The 21,478-nt window shown below is 17.9% G+C and overlaps 2 protein-coding genes across 2 annotated transcripts; one reads left to right on the top strand and one right to left on the bottom strand.

The window, feature by feature from the left end:
- Positions 1 to 1,463: 1,463 nt before the first annotated feature.
- Positions 1,464 to 3,019, top strand: PGAL8A_00304800 (chromatin assembly factor 1 P55 subunit, putative; the record flags this gene model as incomplete). Its single annotated transcript, XM_028672052.1, has 4 exons — positions 1,464 to 1,663; positions 1,752 to 1,833; positions 1,905 to 2,798; positions 2,915 to 3,019. 4 exons carry the CDS (start codon positions 1,464 to 1,466, stop codon positions 3,017 to 3,019), a joined length of 1,281 nt encoding a protein of 426 aa, XP_028528644.1.
- A 927-nt stretch (positions 3,020 to 3,946) lies between these two features.
- PGAL8A_00304900 (conserved Plasmodium protein, unknown function) lies at positions 3,947 to 20,671 on the bottom strand (the record flags this gene model as incomplete). The annotated part of the gene is made up of 1 exon (XM_028672053.1): positions 3,947 to 20,671. One exon carries the CDS (start codon positions 20,669 to 20,671, stop codon positions 3,947 to 3,949), a length of 16,725 nt encoding a protein of 5,574 aa, XP_028528645.1.
- Between the last annotated feature and the right edge of the window lie 807 nt (positions 20,672 to 21,478).

The raw sequence follows: 21,478 nt of genomic DNA on the forward strand, positions 1-21,478 counted from the left end.
TTTTAATAAAAAAAAAAAAAAAAAAAAAAAAAAAAAGAGGAAAAATAAGCATCTTATTACGCTTAATTTTTATTATTTATATCATTTTTCTTCTAAATAATTTCCATTAAATAAAAAAAAAAAAAATTAACATAAAATTTATTCTTTATATTTGAATTCTTATTTTTCAATATACAAGCATAACTTTTTTTTATCATTAATACTTGGGTTTGTAATATAATATTATTTTAAACAATTTATTTAAATATAAATTATTTCTTATATCTTTTAATAATTCTATATTTATTTTTATTATAAAAATATATCTAAGAATAATTTCTTAATATATGTCATTTATATGTTAGTAATTTATATTATAGATAATACGTAGTGAATGTTTAAAAAAGAAATTTTCTATTTCTTTCATTTTTAGTCTTTTTTTTCTTTTTTTTTTTTTAACACAATATTTATTAGTAGTTTTTTTTTGTAAAAATTATGATGATAGAAGACTTCATTTTTTAAATTATATGATTGTTTATGTTAAATATTACTAAAATTTTAATATGCTTTTTTTAAGAAATTAAAATTGAATATAATTTTTATTACATAATGAAATTATCCTTATTTTATGCTTAGAAAAAGGTTTTTTAAACAGATAAATTACTTGAAATATATTAAGAAAAAAAGGAAAAAAAAGAAAAAAAACTTGTTTTATATATATAATTTTATTCTACTAATTAATGTATATAATTTTAAAACTTACATTTTCCATTTTTAAGGATAATTTTTCATTTATCATAATTTATAAATTTTTTTTTTTTTTTTTTTTTTTTTTTTTTTGTAAAGTTTTGTATATTTTACTTTTAAATTTTTATACTTTTTAATATAAACATATATTTTAACAAATTTTATTTAAAGTTAATTTTTTCTTTATATTTATTAATATTTTTTTTAAATTAATTATTAATTTTACTAAATTATTTTTAAAAATTTTTAATATTTATATTTTTCTTTTTTATACATTTTTTTTAAATTTTTTAACAATATTGTTAGTACAATTTGAGGAGTATATGTTTTATATATAATTTTTTATATTTCTTTTCTTATAAAATTAAAAATTTTAAATAAAAATTCATAAAAGTAGAAAAATAACAATAAAATAAAAACTGAATCTAATTTTTTAATTTATTATGTTGTTTTCTTTATTATTTTTATAGTAAATTAATATATATTAATAATTTAATAAGAAGAAATTTTTTTCATGAAAATATAATTTTTTTTTTTTTTTATTTGTAAAGTTAAAATGACATTTTTTTTTTTATAAATTTTCTTATTAATATATAATAATAATTTAGAAAAACTGCATTCATATATTTCTTTGAAAATATATATATATATATATATATAAGAAACTTACAATTAAATATATATATTTATTATATAGATACGTATTTAGTGCAGATATACATGTATAATTAATTAAAATGAAAAAACAGGGTAACAACCTGAGTACTCTTAATGATATTAACAATCAAAATGAGGAATCACAACATAATTATTTAAATTCTAATTTAGATAATTATAAATATTGGCAATATAATACGATTTTACTTTACAATGTTATTATGATATATACATGTGAATGGCCATCATTATTTATAGAATGGTTACCAAATGTTTATAAGTTAGAATCAAAATATATATATTAAAAAAAAAAATATAAAAATAGTATATATATTATATACATACTTTTTTTCTGTTTTTTTTAACAGAAGTGATGAAGACTATTATTATCAAGATTTAATATTGGGGACATATACAACCGAAAAAAATAATTACATTTTGATTTTAGAAGTATAAAATAAAATAAGATTAATATTTATATAAAAATATTCACTATCTGAATTTTTTTTTTTTTTTTTTAGGTTAGCTTGCCGAGTGAACAATTTTCTTTTTCTAGCTTTTATTATGAAAAAATAAATGACTATAGACATAATTTTTGTAATGATACTAGTAAAAATTTCAAAATAAAGAATAAAATATATCACGAATGTGAAATAAATAAAATAAGTTGTAACCCGAAAAATTCAGATGTAATAGCTTGTTTTTCATCAGATGGCAATATTAATATTTTAAATTTAGCAAATTATCAATATGAAGAAAATGAACTTAAAAAAAATATAGGAAATTTCGATTTTATTTTAAAGGGACATTTATATCAGGGTTGGGGATTACAGTGGGATGAAGAAAATGATTTAATTTCATCTTGTGCAGATGATTCATATTTATGCATATGGGATATTAATTCAGGAAAAAAAGTAGTTAATCCATTAATGAAATTTTTTAATAATAATATACCTTTACAAGACTGTTGCTGGAAAGATAAAAATGTTTTAACAGTTTCAGAAAATGGTTATATAAATATATATGATATACGTAGTAAAAATTTAGTGAATTCAATAAAAGCAACAAATTTCACTTTAAATTCAATTGACATAAATCCACATAATAGAAATATTTTTGCAACAGCTGGTACTAATAAAGAAATAGATTTATGGGATATTCGTTGCACAAGTAAATCATTGCATCGAATTATTTCACAAAAAGAAACTATCATAAAATTAAAGTGGGATAAATATCAACCAGGAATTTTATCTTCCTCATCAAGTGATAAATATATTTATTTTTTTGATACAAATAAAATAGGAATAGAACAAACATACGAAGATTCTCAAGATGGACCTCCTGAGCTTATATTTATTCATGGTGGCCATTCTTCTAATATTTTAGATTTTTCATTAAATACATCCTATTCAATGGTATATTAGAATTTTGAAAAAAATTAATATATAAATGACTTATTTTATAATTACTAATATAGTAAGTGCAAATTTTTTTTTTTCTGTCTTTTTTTTTTATTTTTTTTTTTTTACAGATGATTTCTTCTATTAGTGAAGATAACACACTACACATTTGGCAACCATCCAAGCAAGCATTCGAAGATGCATCAGATACATATGATGATACTGAAGTTGAATAAATAGATAATTCTTATATTTAGTGTATTTTTTTTTTTTATATAAATCTATATTATTTTATATTATATATATATATGTATATATATATATATGAATTTGTTTAATTTTTTTTTTTTTTTTTTTTTTTTTTTTTTTAGTTATGATCTTAGCAAATGTTAAATATTTTATTAATTTTGTTTTGTTCTTTTTATTGTTTTTAAAAGTTTTATTAAACTATTTTTTTTTAAATATAACATTATAATTTTTTTTAATTTTATATGTTACAAGAAGTTAATATATGTATTTAAAAATTTTACTAGATAAAAAAAATTTACAAGAAAATTTATAACTTTATATATGTATGATTATGTGCTTTTATAAAAAATGAAAAATACATAAAAAAAAGCTTTCTTAAAATAAATTATAATCAATTTTTTTAAATGATGCAAAAAGTTTATTTTTTCACAATTTTCGTTTTTTTTTTTTTTTTCTTTTTAATATATATATAAAAATTTATTTTATTTATTTATTTTTTTTTTTTTCTTTTTAATATATATATATAAATTTATTTTATTTATTTATTTTTTTTTTTTTTCTTTTTAATATATATATATATATATAAATTTATTTTATTTATTTTTTTTTTTTTTATCTTCATAATTTTGTTAAGAATATTAGGCAAAATCAATGGCTGTAAAAGTAAATGAATATATTTTATTTAAATGATTACATAAGTTTTTTCTTTTTATTGACATTCACAAGAATAACAAATATAAAAAAGAATGTAAAGATATATATTTTTAAAGTTTTTTAATATATTATTTTTTTTAAAAAATTATGAATTAATAAAATAAATAAAATTTATATAAAAATATATATATATTTTTAAACGTTCTCTGTACATACTCACTTTTTTTACTTTATATTTTTTTCATCTCCCTATTTCTATTTCAAATTGGATTTTTATCTGTATTTTCTATATCATTATTTTTAACATTTCTGTTTTTCTCTTCTATTTTCCCTGAATTTCTAACTATATGATTATTATCATTTTTGTAATTTTTCTTTTCCTTATATTCTTCATAATCTTCATCATTGTCATCTTCATCAACATCATAATCATCATCATTATCATCATCATCATCATCATCATCATCAACATCATCATCAACATCAACATCAACATCAACATCAACATCAACATCAACATCATCATCATCATCATCATCATCATCATTATCATCATCATCACCATCATCATCATAGTCTTCCTTATATTCATCATTATAATTATCATGAAAAACTCCAGTTTCATTTTTTTTAATATTATCTACCTCAATTTCTTTATGTTCTTGATTAATAGATTTATTATTTACAATTTGTTCTTTTAATACATTATTTTGAATATTCTCATTTTTGGAAAAATTATGAGACAGTGGTGTTGTTATGTTATTATCAATGTTATTCATTTCCATAATGTCTTGATTTTTATTAAAATCTATATCTTTTTTCTGAAAGAAAGAATTATTAAATGTATTATCACTATTACTTATATTATTTTTATTTAATAAATTACAATCATTATTGTTAATTAACATATCCATATTTTGTATATCTTTTGAATAATCATTATTCTGTAAATTTAATTTATTTTTTAAATCATAATCTTGAACATTATTATTTAACATATTATTATTATCCATGTGTTTAATTTTCATTATATCATTTTTTTTTTCATTGCTTTTTATTTTATTATCTTCTTCATAATTCACATTTTCTATTAATTTGTTCATATTATTTCTATTTTTTGAAATATCATTTTTATATTTACTTTTTATCCATGAGTTTTTTATATCTTCTCTTTTCTTCATTTGATCTACAATGATCCGAGCAAGCTCAAGAAAGGATCTTAATTTCGAAAACAATTTAATAGATGGTTTTACTTTTCTTCTAATTTTAGAATGTTCCTCACAAAATATAATCGAATTTGGTATTTTTGCTAAATCTACACTTGATGCATTAGGGTGCATTTTAAAAAAGTTATAATCAAATTCAAAAAATAATTTGTGAATACGAGCACATGAGATATGAAAGTAATTTGTACAAGCATTTTCTACACATTTTTGAGTATAACCATAAGTTAAATTACAAATATAACATGTATTTTTATTAAGATGCTTTTTTAACTTATCTTTAATTATTATTTTGTAATTATTTTTTTTTCTATTTAAGTTATAATAATATAAGTTTGTCTTTTTATTACAAGATATCCTTTTATTCATATCACTCATATTTTTATATTTATTAAGAGGTGTTAATTGTTTACTTTTTTTTATTTTCTTTGCATATTTCTCCATATTATTTATGGCAAAATTACCTTCTTTTATTTTGCTATAATTATCAAACATAGAAATGTTACTTTTATATACTGTATGACCTTTTTCTTGAATATTTTTATCTTCATTTTCCTTCTCATTTTTATTAGAAGCAGTACCACCTTCTTGATTATTTATAAAAGTATTATCAGAATTTTTTTCTTTTTCAATTAAAGAAGAATTTATTTCACTTTCATTGATTACATCAAAATTTAATTCATTATTTTTTTTTAATTCTTCATCATTATTATAATTATTCTTAACGGAGTTACTTACTATATTTTCCATAGCATTATTTAAGACTGTTTTTGAAGTATTAATCAAATCATGTACATTATTTGTGTTTTCTTTCTCTTTATTAACTTTTTCATTTCTTTTATTAAAATTAAAGGAAAGTTTTTTATAAATATTATTATCTTCTATTGTATCAATAGTATTTTTTTTATCAATGCATTTTTTTCCACTGTTTCTATGATTAATATACGATTGTTTAAAAAAAAATTCATTAAGTAAACTTTGTTTTTCATCATAATAATATTCTTCATTTAAAACCTGAATTTCTGAATCTGATAGAAAATTCTTTTCCTTCATAATATCTTCTTCACCATAATCATTCAAAGCAAAATTGTCATAATTGTAATACTGATAATATTCTTCACTAATATCCTGAATGATTATCTGTGGTGAAAACAAAGCACATTGCATATGGACAAAAATAAAATCCTTTTCATTTTTTATAAAATTATTTTTCTTATTTTTATTTTTATCAAGCTTCATATAATCATTAACTTTTACAATTTTAATTGCTCCACCCCTTCTGCTACATAATATACAGTTTACGTTTTCATAATTATAATTATTTGCACAAAGATCACAAACAAATAATTTTTTTTCTTCTATATCATCAATATCAGTTATACATTTTTCTTCATCGTTTATGTATTTATTACACAATTTATAGAAATTATCCATTTTACTAAACTCTTTTAATTTATGAATAAATTCAATATTTTTATAATCCTGAGTAGCATGTAAACAATTATTAATTTCATTTTGTATTAATTGCCTTATTATATTAGAACGCTCAAATTTTTTTTCGCAACTTATTTTATCATTCACAAGAATATTATTATTCATATCTTTATTATTATTATTATTATTTTCATTTTTATCTATTATATTACATTTATTTGCATTACTTACGTCTTCTAGATCATTATTAGTAACACTGCCTTTTAAATTTGTTGTGTTATCTTGATAATTTTCATGTACATTAATTTTACTATTTAATTCAAGAACATTTTTAGAATCATTTTTGAGATAATTATTTGTATTTGCATTTGTATCATAACAGTTAGTCAAATTAGATTCAGCAGTATACTCATTATTTTCTTTTTTTAATTCATTCTTTGATACATATTTATCCAAATCATTTGATTTTTTATATGGTAGTAATAATTCAGAATCTTTTAAATTATTATTATTATTATCATTACCATTTTTATCATGAAGTAAATTAATAATAGATTCTTTTTTTACTTTTATTTGATCGATTATGTTTTTAATTTTTTGCTCTTTATTATGTATTAAAAATGTATATACTTTTTTTTTTCTTTTATAAAAATGATATTCAATAAAACTAGAATCAACTAAATAGCATTTTTTATGAACACATATATTACAATATTTGCAATATAATAATTGTTTCCTATTATGAGAAGTAAAACATACTAAGCATATGTTATTTTTTATATGATCAATTGTTGGGAGAAGAAAAAAATTAAATTGATAAGCATCTAAATAATTAAAATTAAAAGCTAAAATTTCATATATATCACCCTTTTTATTATTATTTGAATTATTACGTATTTTATATTTTAGAGAATTTTTCTGTTTTCTCTCTTTTTTATTATTTTCATATATATTAGGATACAAATCTCTATTCAAATATTTTGTTCTTCTTTTAATTATCTGATCGTATATATTTAAAATACCATATTTTTTTATAGAATGACTGATACATTTAATAAAAAAAAAGATACGAGGAAAACAATAATCTATTTTATTTCTAAACTTGAGAAATTTTTTATTAGAATTTTTACATTTTATATATAATCCACACATAAATGCACATAAAGGATGAATATATTTTTTACAATTTATATTTTCACATTTTATAAAAATTCCTTTTGTTTTCAAACATACATCACATCTAATATTTTTATTTTCGTAACCACTTAAAAGATATGGGCTTTCTATATAATTAAAAATATTCAATTTATTTTTTATGTTGTTATTTAATTTAATACCATTCCTATCTGATAAAGTTGATACAGAACACAATGAACTTGAAAAAAAAGAAGAAGATGAATGTGAAGAATTTTCATCTATATCTGAATTTATGTTAACCTTTTTAGCATGTATCTTATTATTATCATCTTCATTGTCAACATCTTCACTGTTTTTACAAATGACTTCTTTTATATCACAATTTATTAATGAAACTTCATTTTCTTTATCAGTTATATCTTTTTTGTTTTCTCTTTGATTGAAATCATTATATTCTTTTTTGATTTTATTTTTATTATTATTATATAATTCTTTCATAATCTTTTTGTTATCTTCAATAAAACCATTTTTACTATTTTTCTTATTTATGTCGTGAATATATTTTTTCGATTTTTCAGAAATTCGTATGTTATTCATTCCACTATCTAACCTATCAATATTAATTTTTTTTTTTTTTTTTTTTAAATCTTCAAAATCATATGAATTTTCACTTAATCTTTTTTTATCTTCTTTTTTTATGAATGTAAAAAAATCATAAATTTTTGCTTCTCTTTTTTTTGAAGCTTTTATTACCTCATTTTTTTTTGTAGTTTTGCTATCATTAGAATAATCATTTAATAAAGAAGCCTTTATTTTATTTTTATTTTTCTCTCCTATATTTGTACCATTAATAATTTTGTTTTCAGAAGAGATGTCTTTTGTATGATTAAAACCTGAAATATAATTATCTTTATCTTTATTTTTAATTAATGAGTCATCATTTTTATTTTTTTCTATGTTCATTATGTTTGATTTCAAATCTCCTAATACTAATTTATTATTTTTGATTAAATAACTATTAGGTTCATTAATTCTAGGAATATTCTTATCGTTTAAGGTATTGGTATTTTTAAAGGAATAATTTTCTTCATATAATTTATTATCAACACCATTTTCTTTTTTTGATAAAGTAGATGAAGATGATGGAATATTTTTGTTAATGATTTTTGTATCACCCTGTTCATATTTAAATTTTAAAATATCATTAACAATATTATTTTTATGTTCATTTTCTTTTATTTCTTTCTCTATGTTTCCCTTTTCTTCTCGTTCATATCTTATTTTATTTTTATCTTCTTCTATCATTAATTCCCGTATTTCCCTCTTTTTCTTCTGTGATTTTCTTTTCCTTTTTTTGAACATGGAAAAAATTTCTTGGGTTAAAGATAAGTTATTTAATTTTAAAAATTCATCAAAATTTTCCAAATTTACATTTGTATTAATTAATATATCAGGAACACAAAATAATGCACAAAATGTATGAACAAATATATTGCTGTTCATTTGAATAAAGGCTCCTCCCCTTTCAATGCATATATAGCACTTAATATTATTATCAAATAAATATAAATAATTATTACCTAAAGATTTTTTTTCAAATTCACATCTTTGACATAACCATTCATTACTATTTACAGATGTATTATTCTGTGTGTTACTGAGAATATTTTCATCTGATTTTTTTGTTGAAATGTAGCAAAATTTATGAACATGTATATAACATCTGCTGCATCTTAACATCAAGTTTCGATTATTTTTTACATTTTTTTCTATAATAGATAAATCGATATTACCTGTTTTATTATTAGCATTGTTTGATGTATTACTATCTTTAACTTGGCATATATTAACTTCATTATTATTACTTGAAAAATCATTAACATTATTAGTGTTATTTTTTGTATCTAATATATTAACCTCTGAATTTAATTTATTTTCTTCCTTTTTTATATAATTTTCATTCTTTATATGTAAATTAATTTTGTTAGCATTTTTATCTGTTTTATTTTTTGTACTTACTATTTCATTCTTATTTTCTGAATTTGTAACATTTTTTATAGAATTATTTCTTGAAAATGTTTTTACATTATCATTTTGTTCATTTATTTGCATACTATTATAATCATCATTAAAACATACACAGCAATATGAAAATACAGGAGTTATATTTAAATCGTTATTATTAGAGAAACCACAAAATTTTTCTTCATCATTAATAAATGATGCTTCATTGCAATTAGAATATGAAAAATTATCATTAAAAAATGTATTTCTATTTTGTTTATGAAATTTGTATTTTAAAAAAACACTATATTCAAAAGAAGGAATTTTCTGTTTTTTATATTTATAAGAAAATTGATGTAAATCAAATATAGACTTAATATTTATATTCTTATAAATGGTCTGATCATTTTCTGATTTATTAATTTTATTGTTAATTAAATTAATATTATACAATAAAGAATATCTTAATTGATTCCACCTCTCAAACATTATATATTTATAAATTATTTCTTCACTTTTTTCTATATTATCACTAATTCTAATTGGTGTTTTATTTTCTTTTATAACTTTTTTTAATAACTTGTTACAGATACTACTTAATTTTTTTTGTATATTATTCATGTAAATTAATAAGCATACTAAGTTTTTATCAACAAATCGAGAATTTTTAATATAACTTTCTATTAATTTTTCATCTTCACATAACAAGTCTATTATAATATCTTTATCAATAGGTACATCATTTTCAAACATTTCATTTTCTTCATCGTCTATTTTATTTTTTTCATTTATTTTTTCTATTTCATCTTCATCATCTTCTTCTTCTTCTTCCTCACCTAATAATTTATTTTTTTTATTTTCATTTTTTTCATCCAGCAATTTGCTTTTATTTTTTACTCCTTTTTTTCTGCCTCTTCTCTTTCCTTTTTTTCTTCCTCTTTTTTTCTTTACATTTTCTTCTTCTACATCATCCAAATTATTTAATTCTCTTTTATTTATTAACGGTGATAACGAATATTTTTTATTACTAACTTTGCTGTTTATTCTTGAACTTTTACTTAACTTTAAATCTTTTTTCAAATTAAAATGCATATTTTCGTTTTGTATTCGATCATTAGATATTTTATGCCTAATAGAATTATATAAATATATATCTCTATCTTTGTGTTTTATATTTATTTCTTCTTCCTCTTCATCTTCATTAAAAAAATGGTTATTATTTGTTATATGTTCTTCATTTTTTATTCTTTGTAATTTTTTCTCACTTTTTATCTCTTCTGAATCATTTTCATTAAGATTTTCTGTATTTTCTTCCACATATTTACAATTATTTTCATCTAATTTATTATATTCACCCACATTATAAAATAATTTATCATTTCCATGTAATTTGCTTTCCGTTTTCAATTTTATTTTTTTATCTCCTATATCATTTTTATGAATATTTATAAAATTATTTCCATCTCTATACATCATTTTTACATTATCCATTTTTAAATTATTTATATTATTGTTACTTTTTCTATTATTAATATCATTTTTTAAATATATATTATCATTATTTTCGATGTTTACTCTTGTAATTATTTTTTTTTTTTCTCTAAGGTGATCTGTATTCGTACCTGAACTTCTTATATCTATATTATGATTTGAAGAGATATTTTCTTCGGTTAATCTTTCACTTTTAATTTTTATATGTTTTTTTTTATTCTTTAAATTACCGGTTGAAGAACAATTTAAGGAATTTGAACTTGAGTAAATATCATTATTAGATTCTGAATTTATTTTTTTTTTTATATTATTTTTTGAAAAATGTTTATACTGCAAAATATATTTTTGCATTTTCAATAAAAGATAATATTTTTCAAAAATATTAAATAAGGTTGGATTATTAGGCCATATATAATTGTCAATTAGAACAGCATCGTTGTAATTGTACTTATCACTTCCATTTTTATTAAAGTTATCATAATTTTCATAAATACCTATCCTAGAATATTCATTTTTTTCTATTTTCATATTTTTATTTAAGTATTTATTAACAAGGTTCATTTCTTTTTCACTTAATTTGTCATTTTCAAATATCTCTTTTTTTATATCTACATTTAAATTGACATTAATATAAGAACTTATTTTTTTCTTATCAATTAAAGGAAATAATAGTATGTTCTTGTATAATTTCGTTTTTTTTATATTTTTTTTTATTCTTTTATTATTGTTTCCTATTTCTTTTCTGCATTCATCTATTTCATCTTCATTATTTTTGTAAGCATAGGATGGAACGTAATTATAATCATTTTTAATTTTATTATTAGACATGATTGCTTCATCATCTTTTTCTCTTTTTACAAATATTCCTTCTAAAGTGCCATTAATTTCTGTTTTTTTCTTGTTCATATCATTTATGTTAGAATTTTCTTGTTCTTCAAATTCTTTATTATTTAAAACGCTTAACTTTTCTTTTCTATCCATAATACAGTATCCTTTCTGTTCACTATCTAATTCATCATTATTATTACAGGAAGTATTTGTAATATCAAAATTTATAGGAATATTGTTTTTTATATTAAATGTTCCTTGATTACTAATAGACTTTTTTATACCATTATTTTCAATTTCATTGTTATACTCATTATTTATCCCTTTTATATTTTCTCCCTTTTTCATATTATTAATAATACCATTATTCATTACCAATAAATTGTCATTATTCAATATATTTGAGCCATAATTATTATAACTTAATTTATTTTCTTCATTGTTATTTCCTTTTCTATATTTAATTTTAATGAAATTTAATCTATTTTTTAAAAAAATAAAATCATAATAACTTAAAAATTTATAAAATTTTATTTTTACATTTTTATACTTTCGCATTTCATCTGTAAGAATTTTTTCTAATTTATATTCTGAATCACTTATGTTTTGAATATTCTTCAAATAGTTTAAACATAATATATTATTTCTTATCATTTTTTTTAGCATTTCTAAATTATTAAATTCGAATGATACCCACACAATTTTATCTCCGAAATCAATTATTGCATTTGTTTTATATTTCATATTATTTTTTTTTTTCTTTTTAATTCTTCTCGCATCTTCTATTTTTTTATAAAGTCTAATACTTGATAAATTTCTTGATTCATTCGTTAATTTGCATTTTAATCTGTTTATACCTTTAAGTTTCATTTTTTTATCTAGTTTCATTTGGATACTTTCCTTTTCTATGAACACATTTACACAATTACTCTTTTTTATGTAATCATTTATATCAGATTCATTTACATTTGATTTTATCTTACTACTTGCATCCTCTTTTGCATTATTCTCAATTAATTTATATGAACTTCTATTATGATTTTCAACTTCCTTATTATAATTATCGATATTCATATTATTATTATTATCATTGTTGTTCTTATAATTTGAATTATTTATCATGAGTTCATTTTGTTTATATTCAGAATTTTCCATATTATTTAAACTATAATTTTTCTCCTCACTTTTATTTAAGTTATCTATTTTTTCTACCTGTTCTTTTATCTTATTCTCTATATTTAATTTATCTTCTGGCATTTTTACTTCAATATCACTTATATTTTCTTTATATATATTTAATTGATGTAATTTTTCTCTTGAATTAATAGGTTTATTATTTAAATTATTTTCACACATTTCATTATTAATATTATTTTTTGAACTATTTTCTGTTGTTTTTCCTTTCATTTTTATCATACTGTTTTCATTAATATGCTCATTCAATTTTTCATTCCTCGAAGTTCCTGAAGAACATGAATAAAAAGGTTTATCTAAATTTTGATTTGTAACTTCCTTGATTTCATTATCTTTATTAGCATTCATTGCATTATTGCTTTCTATTTCTACTAATGTATTGTTATTTAACTCTTTATTTGGTTGTACAGCATTATTAATAGATTCCTTACTTTTATTTATTAACTTTTTTTTTTTCTTTTTTTTGAATAATGCATATTTCCTTATTTTATAATCACCCCTGTTTATGCTCATTTTAAAATTATTTCCATACCATTGATAATAACTCTTTTCATAATTCTTTTTTCGTTTTAATACTGTTCTTATATTATGACATAAGTTTTTTTTATATACGTTTACTAATTCTTGTAAATTATCATTTAATTCTACATTTAAAAATTCATTTATAGAATATGTTCTGTATTTTTTTGATAATATTTTTTCAATAAGTGAACTTTGACTTGATGCATTTTTATTCTCACTGTAATTCTTTATTTTAGTCAAACTTAAATTATCTCCATTGAAATAAGAATTACCGTATGAATTATCATTTAATAAATCATTATTGTGAACATTCTCATAACATATATTATTTTTTGAAATTAATTTTGAACTATTAGGTATGATATTATCATATTTTTCTTCATTCATATTAAGAGTACAATTATTTTGTGTTAATATATCATAATCATTATTTTTTAAACAATTTTCATTGATCTCTTTTTTTTTTTTTAGTAGAGTTTCAAAAAAAATATTATTATTTGCACTCATCGATACACTTTTAAAAAAGTTAGATTTTTCTTTATTGTTTTTATTACTACCATAATTATAATTTAACCAGTTATTATAGAAATTCGTATGGGTAAAATTATTATCAAACTTTAATTGTGATATATCTAAAAATTTTTCGATAGTTAAAAAAATGTCTTCATATAACTGAGAATAACTATTATTTTTGAAATTGTGTTTATCATTTAATTTAATTAAATTTAATTTATTTAAAATATCATTATAATCACGAAAGAAAATTTTAAAGTTTATATTTAATGAGTCATTATAAAGAGGGAAATTTCTCTCACTATCACTTGTTTTATCATCAGTATCATCATCACATTCATCTTCATTTTCATCCATAAACCAATCATAATTTTTTTCTAATTTTATTTTTTTAAAAATGTTATCATATTTACTCCAATTAATTTTTATACTTCTCAAATTTTGATTATTATTTAAATCATCATCTTTTATATGTTTTAAATCATTTTTATTTTTTTTTTTACTATTGTTATTGTTATATGCAGAATTATTTTTGCTTTGATATCCAGACAAATTATTGTTTCCAATTACTAAATATTTTTTTTTAGAATTTTTCTCACCATTGATATTATTACTTAATAAAATTTTTGCATTGTTATTGTTGTTATTCATACTTGAGTGATCAATTATAGACATTTGTTCATTGTTTATTAAAAATTGATCATATGCATAATTTTCAATTTTAACATTTTTCATATTTTTATTTATAAAATTATTTTTATTTACATAATTTATTAAATTAAAATTATTACCAATAGGATTTACATCTCTATTTATAATATTATTATTCACAACTATTTTATTTATAGGATAATTATCTGTAGAATGCTTCATATTATTTATATTGATAAAATTTGAATTCATCATATTCATATTTAACATGTTATTATTTCTTATGTTGTTTTTCAATATATTACTTGAAATAATATTATTTTGTGCCATTTTATTATTAATTAAATTGTCTTGTAATATGTTATTATTATTTCTGAACATATTGTTATTAATAACATTATCTTTCATTTTATTTTTATTCATAGAGTTTTGTATAATTCCCTTATTCACTATATTATTAGGTATTGAATTTCTATTTATATTTGTATTCATATAGTTATTCATTTGATTAATCGTATGATTATTTAAATGTATATTGATATTATTATTTTTATTATTTACAACTGTATTTAATTTGTTATTTACATTCAACGGATTACTCAACGCCTTGTTCATTTGATTGCTTATTTGATTATTCATCTGATTTCCTATTTTATTAGTTATGGGACTATTTAATTGATTATTTAGAGGATTATTATTCATTTGATTATTTAACTGAATATTTAATGTATTTTTTTTTTGATTATCCATATGAATATTTAAATTGTTATTTAAAGGATTGGTTATATTATTTAATGAATTATTTATCTGGCTGTTTATATTACCGGGTATATTGCCATTCATATGATTGCTCACATGGTAATTTAATTTATTATTGATATGATTATTAGCATTATTTATTTTTTGATGGTTTATATGGATATTAAAATTATTCATATTATTGTTTGCATTATTAGGAATTTGAGTATTTACAGGATTATTCATTATTCTATTCATTTGATTAAAACTATTTTTCATAACATTATTTCTAAATGGGTTGTTAATTTTATTCATCTGTGGATTTAATGGTTTATTCATTGTATTTATAATATTATTATTTATTGGATTATTAATATTCAGAGGAATTTGATTACTTTGATTAACATAATTTGGTATATATGGAATACTTACTCGATTATTTAAATACATATTAAAATTATTACTACCCATTTGATTGCTCATTTGATTATTTATTTGAGTATTTACTTGATTATTCATCTGATTATTCATTTGATTACTTATTTGAGTATTTATTTGGTTACTCATTTGATTGTTTATTTGATTGTTTATTTGATGACTCATTTGACTATTCAATTGGTTACTCATTTGATTATTCATTTGGCTACCCATATGAGTGTTTATTTGGTTACTCATTTGGTTACCCATATGAGTATTTATTTGATTATTCATTTGATTACCCATATGGGTATTTATTTGATTATTCATTTGATTACCAATATGAGTATTCATTTGATTATTCATTTGATTATTCATTTGATTATTTATTTGATTATTTATTTGATTATTCATTTGATTGTTCATTTGATTATTTATTTGATTATTCATTTGATTACTAATTTGATGATTTATTTTGTTTGGATAATTGTTCACCTGCATATTTGGTTTATTTAAGTTATCATTCAAAAAATTTTCCTTTATATTACTACTTAATAAAATTGGATTATTTATGTTTCCAATATTATTTAAATAATTAGAATTTTTTAAATTGTAAAAATTATTTCCCAAAATATTATTTCCACTATTTTTAACATTCAAAATGTCATTATTTTTTTTGTTTCTTTTCAAATTATTCAATTTATTTATGTTTCTACTTTTATCATTTAGTTTTTTTTTTTTTTTTTTTTTTTTTGTTTCATTATTATCATTCTCCATATAATTATCATTATTTTCTCCTGTATCTTCATCTTCATCATCATCTTTTTTTTCATCTCTATCATCATGATGATCATTATCTCTTCCTTCACCTTCTTGATTATTATTATATTTATCACCATTATTATTAGCAGAATTATTGTTATTATATATATTATCACTCTCATTGTTACTATTTTGCTCAATATTTTCATTTCTATTAGCTCTATTATTATCACTGCTATCACTATTATTATTATTATCAACATGATTATTTCTATAATTACTGTTATTTTTATTACTTCTGTCAAAAGTATTTTTTTTAATTTTATTATACTTAAAATTATGTATTTCATAAAAATTATTTTCTTTGTTATTTCTCTTTTTTATATTTTTCTTAATAATATAATAAGAATTATTTTTAATATATTCATATTCATTATAAAATAAAAAAATAATGTATTTATTATTAATATATTTTAATGTATCTATAAATATTGAAATATAATAATTTTTTCTTAATATTTTTTCTTCTCTCCCATTTTTATAAATATGCATTATTGACAACCAATTTAAAAAAACAGATAAATTATGTAATATCAAAAATGAATAAAAATATAAATTTTTATTTCTGTCATTATTATTTTCAATAATTTTTACATTATTTAATTCATTCACTAAAGACTTACAACAATTTTTGGTATTTCTACTTTTATAAAAATTTTTTTCCTTAATTTTTTTCTTCATTTTATTGAACATTTCGAAATTTCCTTTTTTGTTATTGTAATTCTTGTTATATAATATATTTGCTAATATATTAAAAAATAATACCATTTTTAATGTACTTAAATATATATAAGAAATTAATATATTGTAAATAATAAAAAGGAAAAAGATGTGTATTTTATATATTGATAAAAATATGGAATATAAAGATATATTCATTACTTTTATATAAATTGTATAAAATAATATTTTTAACAACGTTATATTATAATTTATATTACTATTCTTAAAAGTAAAATCATAGTTCCTATAAATATTTTTTTCTTTTAGATTTAAAACAGATGTAATAATATTAATATTATTCAGTTTTATATTTGTACTATATATTTTTCCAACATTTTTATTATTATTAATATATTTTAAGTAAATATTGTGATTATCATGTTTTATTTTGTTTAAATATATAATATATGGAACTTCTTTTTTATTTAATAAACTAAAAGGCATCCTATTCTTATCATTATCACAATTCATTCGGCGTAATTTTTCACTATATAGAATTGAATTTACTTGATAAATGTATCCATCACATCTGTTAATAAATTTTTTGTTCTTCATAAAACTCGCTTCTATCAAAAATAATCTGCACAATTTACCATTTTTTTTTAACTCTTTAATTTTATTACACAATTTAATACATCTTCTTTCATAAAATGAAAAATATAACATAAATAAATAAAAAAGTGTCAACAAAAATAAAACAATATAATCAATTATATAATTTCTAACTATACTATAATTATCATTACAAATATGTCTAATGACTAAATTTATTATATTGATAATAAAATATAAAACTTTAAAATCACAAAAATTGAAGACATATCTATTTATGATTTCATAAATATATGTAAAAAAATTTTTTTTTTTTTTTTTTATATATAAGGAAATATATAAAATTTCTTTATTTTTATTTATATACATTAAGAAGTAATATATAAAGACGGAAATCAAATAAATCACTAAAAAAAAAAAAATTAACATGCAATAATTTACTGATGTAGCACAATTCACAGGATTATTAGTTCTATACATAATATTAAACCAGTCATATATAATATATAAAGTAGAAACACAAAGAAAATTAATTTTATTAATGGCACTAATATATGTAAACGTAAATAATGCATAATAAAAATAATGTTTTAAATTACTTAAAATAAAATCTTTATTTTTTTTTTTAAACAATGAATTATTATTTATAAAATCATTTACAAAATATGAAAATAATACTACATTCAAAAACAAAAAAAAAATAACAAAAGTTATATTTTTCATATTAATGTAATTCATCATCTTAATTATGATATAATTAACAACAAAATATATCATACATGACAAAAAATTCTCCCTAAATATATTATCATTTATATTATTTATGTTAGTATACATTAATATGTTTTGAAACAATATGATAAATTTTAAATATTCTATAATTATATATGTATAATATAAAATTAAAAATAGAGAATATATATATAATTTAAGCATTGTTATTGTATATATAATCAAAGAAATCTGGTTATTACATTTATTACAATTTTTCATCATTAATAGATTATTCGTTAAATATGTAAGTACTGACAATGTATTATCATAAATATATAAATAAAATATTTTGTTTCGGAAATCATTTAGTATTAAGTAAATTATTTTATTTACATATTTTTTTATTTTAGCATATATATTCATATAAATTAAATAACTTGAATAACAATTATCATTTCTTTTTCTTAATATAAGATTATTACTGTTCATTAAAAATAAACTATTTAAACTTATTTTGTAGTATAATATGCTATATATATGAATTTTATTATTTAGGTGAATTTGTTTGTTTAATTTACAACATTTATTCCTATTATAATTATTAACATAATTAATTTTATTAATATGATTATTAGAAATATCATTAAAATTAATTTCACAATTATCATCTATTTTTCTATTAGGTAATATAATAAAAAAAAATTTCTTATAATAATGTATACATATTATAATAATTCCTGATAATTCACAAAACAAATATTTAAGTAATAAAGAATTAATAATAATGGAATTATGACAACATATATTACAAAGACAGTCAAACACGGTTAAACTACTATCCTTTTTAATTTTCTGTAATTTTTTAAAAAACTTCTTAATTTTAATTATTTTATAATTTATGTAAATATTTGTACTATTTTGGAATAAATATTTTAAAATAAAACAATAACAATTTTTAAAATTTTCTAAATATATTTTTAAAAGTTTATTACAGCTTAACTGAAAAAATAATTTCCCCTCAATAATATAATAAATTATGTTAGAAAAATTCATTGATTTTTTAATATTCACATTTCTAAAATTTGAAAAAATAAAATCCTCAAAATTACTGTTTAATAGTAATTTATTACTTTTATCCAGGATAATTATGTTTTTTCTTTTAGAATCAAAATCTTTAATACATAGATGACATTTTTTACTAGAAATATTTTCATTAAATATAAAAAATTTCAAATAAAAATATATATCTTTGTATGAATATATTTTTGAATAATAAAAAAGATTTTGTGATAATTCCTGAAACTTTTTTTTTAAAATATGTTTTAAGCTACAGTTGAGTACATCATTTGACTTTACATAATTATTAATATTTTGAATATTCAAAAAAATAACTCTGTATTTGTTATGTTTTTTTTTTATTACTGATATTAAACAGAAAGTTAAGTTTTTACATATTTTATCTGAAATTTTTTCCTTATATAAATAACTTTTCTTTAACGAGTACATATTTATTATCTTCGTTTTATGCGCTATGTAAAAAAAATTTTTTTTTCTCTCTTTCTTTAATAAATTTTTTTTTATTCTAATATACTTAACCTTTTTACAAAAAAATAATTTTTTACTTTTTCCATTTTTTAAAAAATTGTTATTTTTGAATAAGGGATTTTCATTTGCTTTAAAATATTGAAAACCGTTTTCATTCTTTTTTAATATATTTTCTCTATTAATATTTATTTTCAATTTATTGCTTTTGTTAATTCCATATAATAATAATATTATATGCCTACTTTTTATATTATCTTTTTTTAATTCATTAATTTTTTTATTTAAAATGTAAATAATAATTAAGTAAAACATTTCTTTTCCAATATGTGTATATTTCAAGCTAAAACAATCCACTTTCATGTTTATTTCGTTATAAATTTTGTATTTATCTTGATTAATTAAAAAATCTGAGAACGTAAAGTTGAGTTTATTCTCATGAATCACTTTTTTTACGCTCAAATGTTGAATATAATCCATTTTTATATTTTAACAAGTCAAAAATGATTATGTAAATATATTTTTTTTTTTTTTTCTCTTAAACATTTTAAAAAAATTCCTTATATTTATAGAATTACTTTTAAAAATAAGATATTCTTAAGGGACAAAAAAAAAAAAAAAAAAAAAAAAAAAAAATTTATATATAAATATATATATATATATATATATAAAATTTCAAATGCTTAAAGTAATAAAAAAAAATTTAACAAGAAAAAAAAAAAAGAATTATGAAAAAGGTAAAAAAAGTGCAAAATAAAAAAAAAAAAAAAAAAAAAAATTTTAAAAAAAAAAAAAAAAAAAAAAAAAAAAAATTCTGAAAAAAAATGAAAAAAAGAAAAAAAATGAAAAAATTTTCAAAAATTTGCGAATTTATGCGTAAATTTCTTTTGCATTAATATATTTACCATTAAGATACTTTTTTTTTTAATTTTTTTTTTTTTTTTTTTAAGGTTAAAATTTGTATTTTTTATTTAATCTGCATTTGAAAATTTTATATAGGAAAAAAAAATATAAAAACATTAATATATTTCTATGTATATGATACTAAGAATAACATAAAAGAATATTATTATTAAATAACACAATAATGTATTAAAAAAAATATAGTATTCTTTAATGCGCAAAAAATATTATTACCAATATATTTTATATGCACACTAAAAATTATGATCAGAAAAAAAAAAAAAAAAAAAAAAAAAAAAAATCAATATTAAAAAAAACACACACGAAGAAGAATTCAAGAGAATTATATTTTTATCATTTAAAAGAAAAATAAGTTTTATTATA

This window comes from Plasmodium gallinaceum (assembly GCF_900005855.1).
Source record: "Plasmodium gallinaceum strain 8A genome assembly, contig: PGAL8A_v1_87, whole genome shotgun sequence".
Classification (NCBI taxonomy): Eukaryota; Apicomplexa; class Aconoidasida; order Haemosporida; family Plasmodiidae; genus Plasmodium; species Plasmodium gallinaceum.